Source organism: Emiliania huxleyi (genome assembly GCF_000372725.1).
Source record: "Emiliania huxleyi CCMP1516 unplaced genomic scaffold EMIHUscaffold_321, whole genome shotgun sequence".
In the NCBI taxonomy this organism is placed as follows: domain Eukaryota; phylum Haptophyta; order Isochrysidales; family Noelaerhabdaceae; genus Emiliania; species Emiliania huxleyi.
In genome coordinates, this window is record NW_005199591.1 from 84,705 (window position 1) to 86,357 (window position 1,653).

The 1,653-nt window shown below is 66.7% G+C and overlaps 1 protein-coding gene across 1 annotated transcript; it reads left to right on the forward strand.

Annotated features, from left to right (window-relative positions):
- Window positions 1-445: 445 nt before the first annotated feature.
- Window positions 446-1,141, forward strand: EMIHUDRAFT_368668 (hypothetical protein). The gene has a single exon (XM_005773944.1). The coding sequence runs from the start codon at window positions 473-475 to the stop codon at window positions 869-871; it is 399 nt and encodes a 132-aa protein (XP_005774001.1). The 5' UTR covers window positions 446-472; the 3' UTR covers window positions 872-1,141.
- Window positions 1,142-1,653: the final 512 nt, after the last annotated feature.

A 1,653-nucleotide genomic window follows, 5' to 3' on the forward strand; every position in this document is an offset into this window, starting at 1 on the left:
GGCCGAAGCTCAGTGCTACAAGCCGGGCCGACCGAGTAAGCGCTTGCAGCGGTGCGCGCGCTATGAGAACCCTCCCTTTCCGGAGCGCATGGCAGCGACGCCTGGCGGCCCGATACCGCCCGTCTTTCGCACCGAAGGGACCTCGATTGCGAGGAGGAAGTGCTTCGTGCAGGAGGAGGGCGGGCCATCCTTTCCGGCCGGCTGCGCCCGCTACGCCTTTGTCAACAGCGGCGCCTATATGGGCCCGCCCGCGGCCCTGCTCTCGATGCTCCGCTGGACGTTGGCGTACGCCTGCCTCGACCTCGTGCCGAATCTGTGGGAGTGGAGCTGGGCGCAGCTTCAGGGCCGCCCCTACTTCCTCCCGATCAACGATCAGACGGCGCTGGGCGAGTACATGTTTGCGCACCATGAGATGCTGACTCTCGACTATGGCGCGCGCCTCTTTGTCACCGGCTGGAACCTGGACCCGGCCATGTTCGTGTACGGCGCGCCGAGCGGCGTGCTGCTGCGCGAGGGCAAGGGCCGCCACCGGAAGATGTGCTTTCTGCACGACAATGGCCACACACTCGACGCCAAGAACGCGATCGAGAAGGCGCTCGCCGGTGCCGCCGAGAGCCATGCGGCCGCAGCACCGGCCCGCAGCCATTGGCGCCACAAAAACGGCAGCAAGAGGCCCGCAGCCATGGACATGCACGACGCGCGGCGAGCTGCGCCGTCGCCCCAGCGGGCGAGGCCGTCGCCACCGCGTCCAGTGATGAGCACGGGCGACTGGCTCGGCCTCGAGGCGGTCGAGGCTCTCGTGATCGCCTCCATTGTAATCGCGAAGGCGTGGGTGCTAGTGGCGGTCTTCCGATGCGGTGCGCGGCGTTGAGACGATGGCGGCCGCCTTTTTGCGCGCGCGCCGGGCCGATCGCGAGTGCGGTCGCGTTTGCCGCGCTCGCGATCGTCTTTGCGCGGCAGACGCTTCTTCTGCTCGGACCTGCGCCAGGCAGCCTTCTGGGCCTCGCTGGCCATGGAAATGATGCCCCGCCGAGACCGTTGATGCCCCACCCGACACCGGCCGCCGGGTTTGTGTACAGTTTGGCACACTTTGCTCGACTCTCCTAAAACACCTGAGTATTTCTTAAACTTGAAGATATGCTGTTAGCCCCAGCCTCCCCGGCGGGCTCACAGTAAACGGCGTGTGTCCGCCAGACAGCAGACTTACAGCTGGGGGGGGAGTGGGGTGAAAAGGGCGCCGCACGTGGCGCGCTCTGGCTGGATCCGTGGCTGCCCACGGAGCCGACCTCGCAGGGGCTCACCGGCGAGCGGGTCCGCTCACCAGCCAACACACGGGCTCCGCCATGGCCACCGAGAACGAGAAGTACTAGGCTGCGACTTGGGTTGAGAACCTGCCTGCCCGGCGGGAGGCGGGAGCGCCACCGGGCCGCGGGGCCCTCCGCTCTCCACGCAGGACTCCACCACCCACGCTCAGGGGTTGACAACGCTTTCTTATATAAGGTCGGACAGGCTCGGCGCCGGGCACCGCCCCCCGGCGCCCTCGGGGTGCAAACCTGCCTGCGGGCCGACCACAGCGCACACAGCTCAGATGTATCAATGCTGCACGAGCGCTCCACTTGGATCACTTCTAGGATCACTAAGATCACTTGGAGC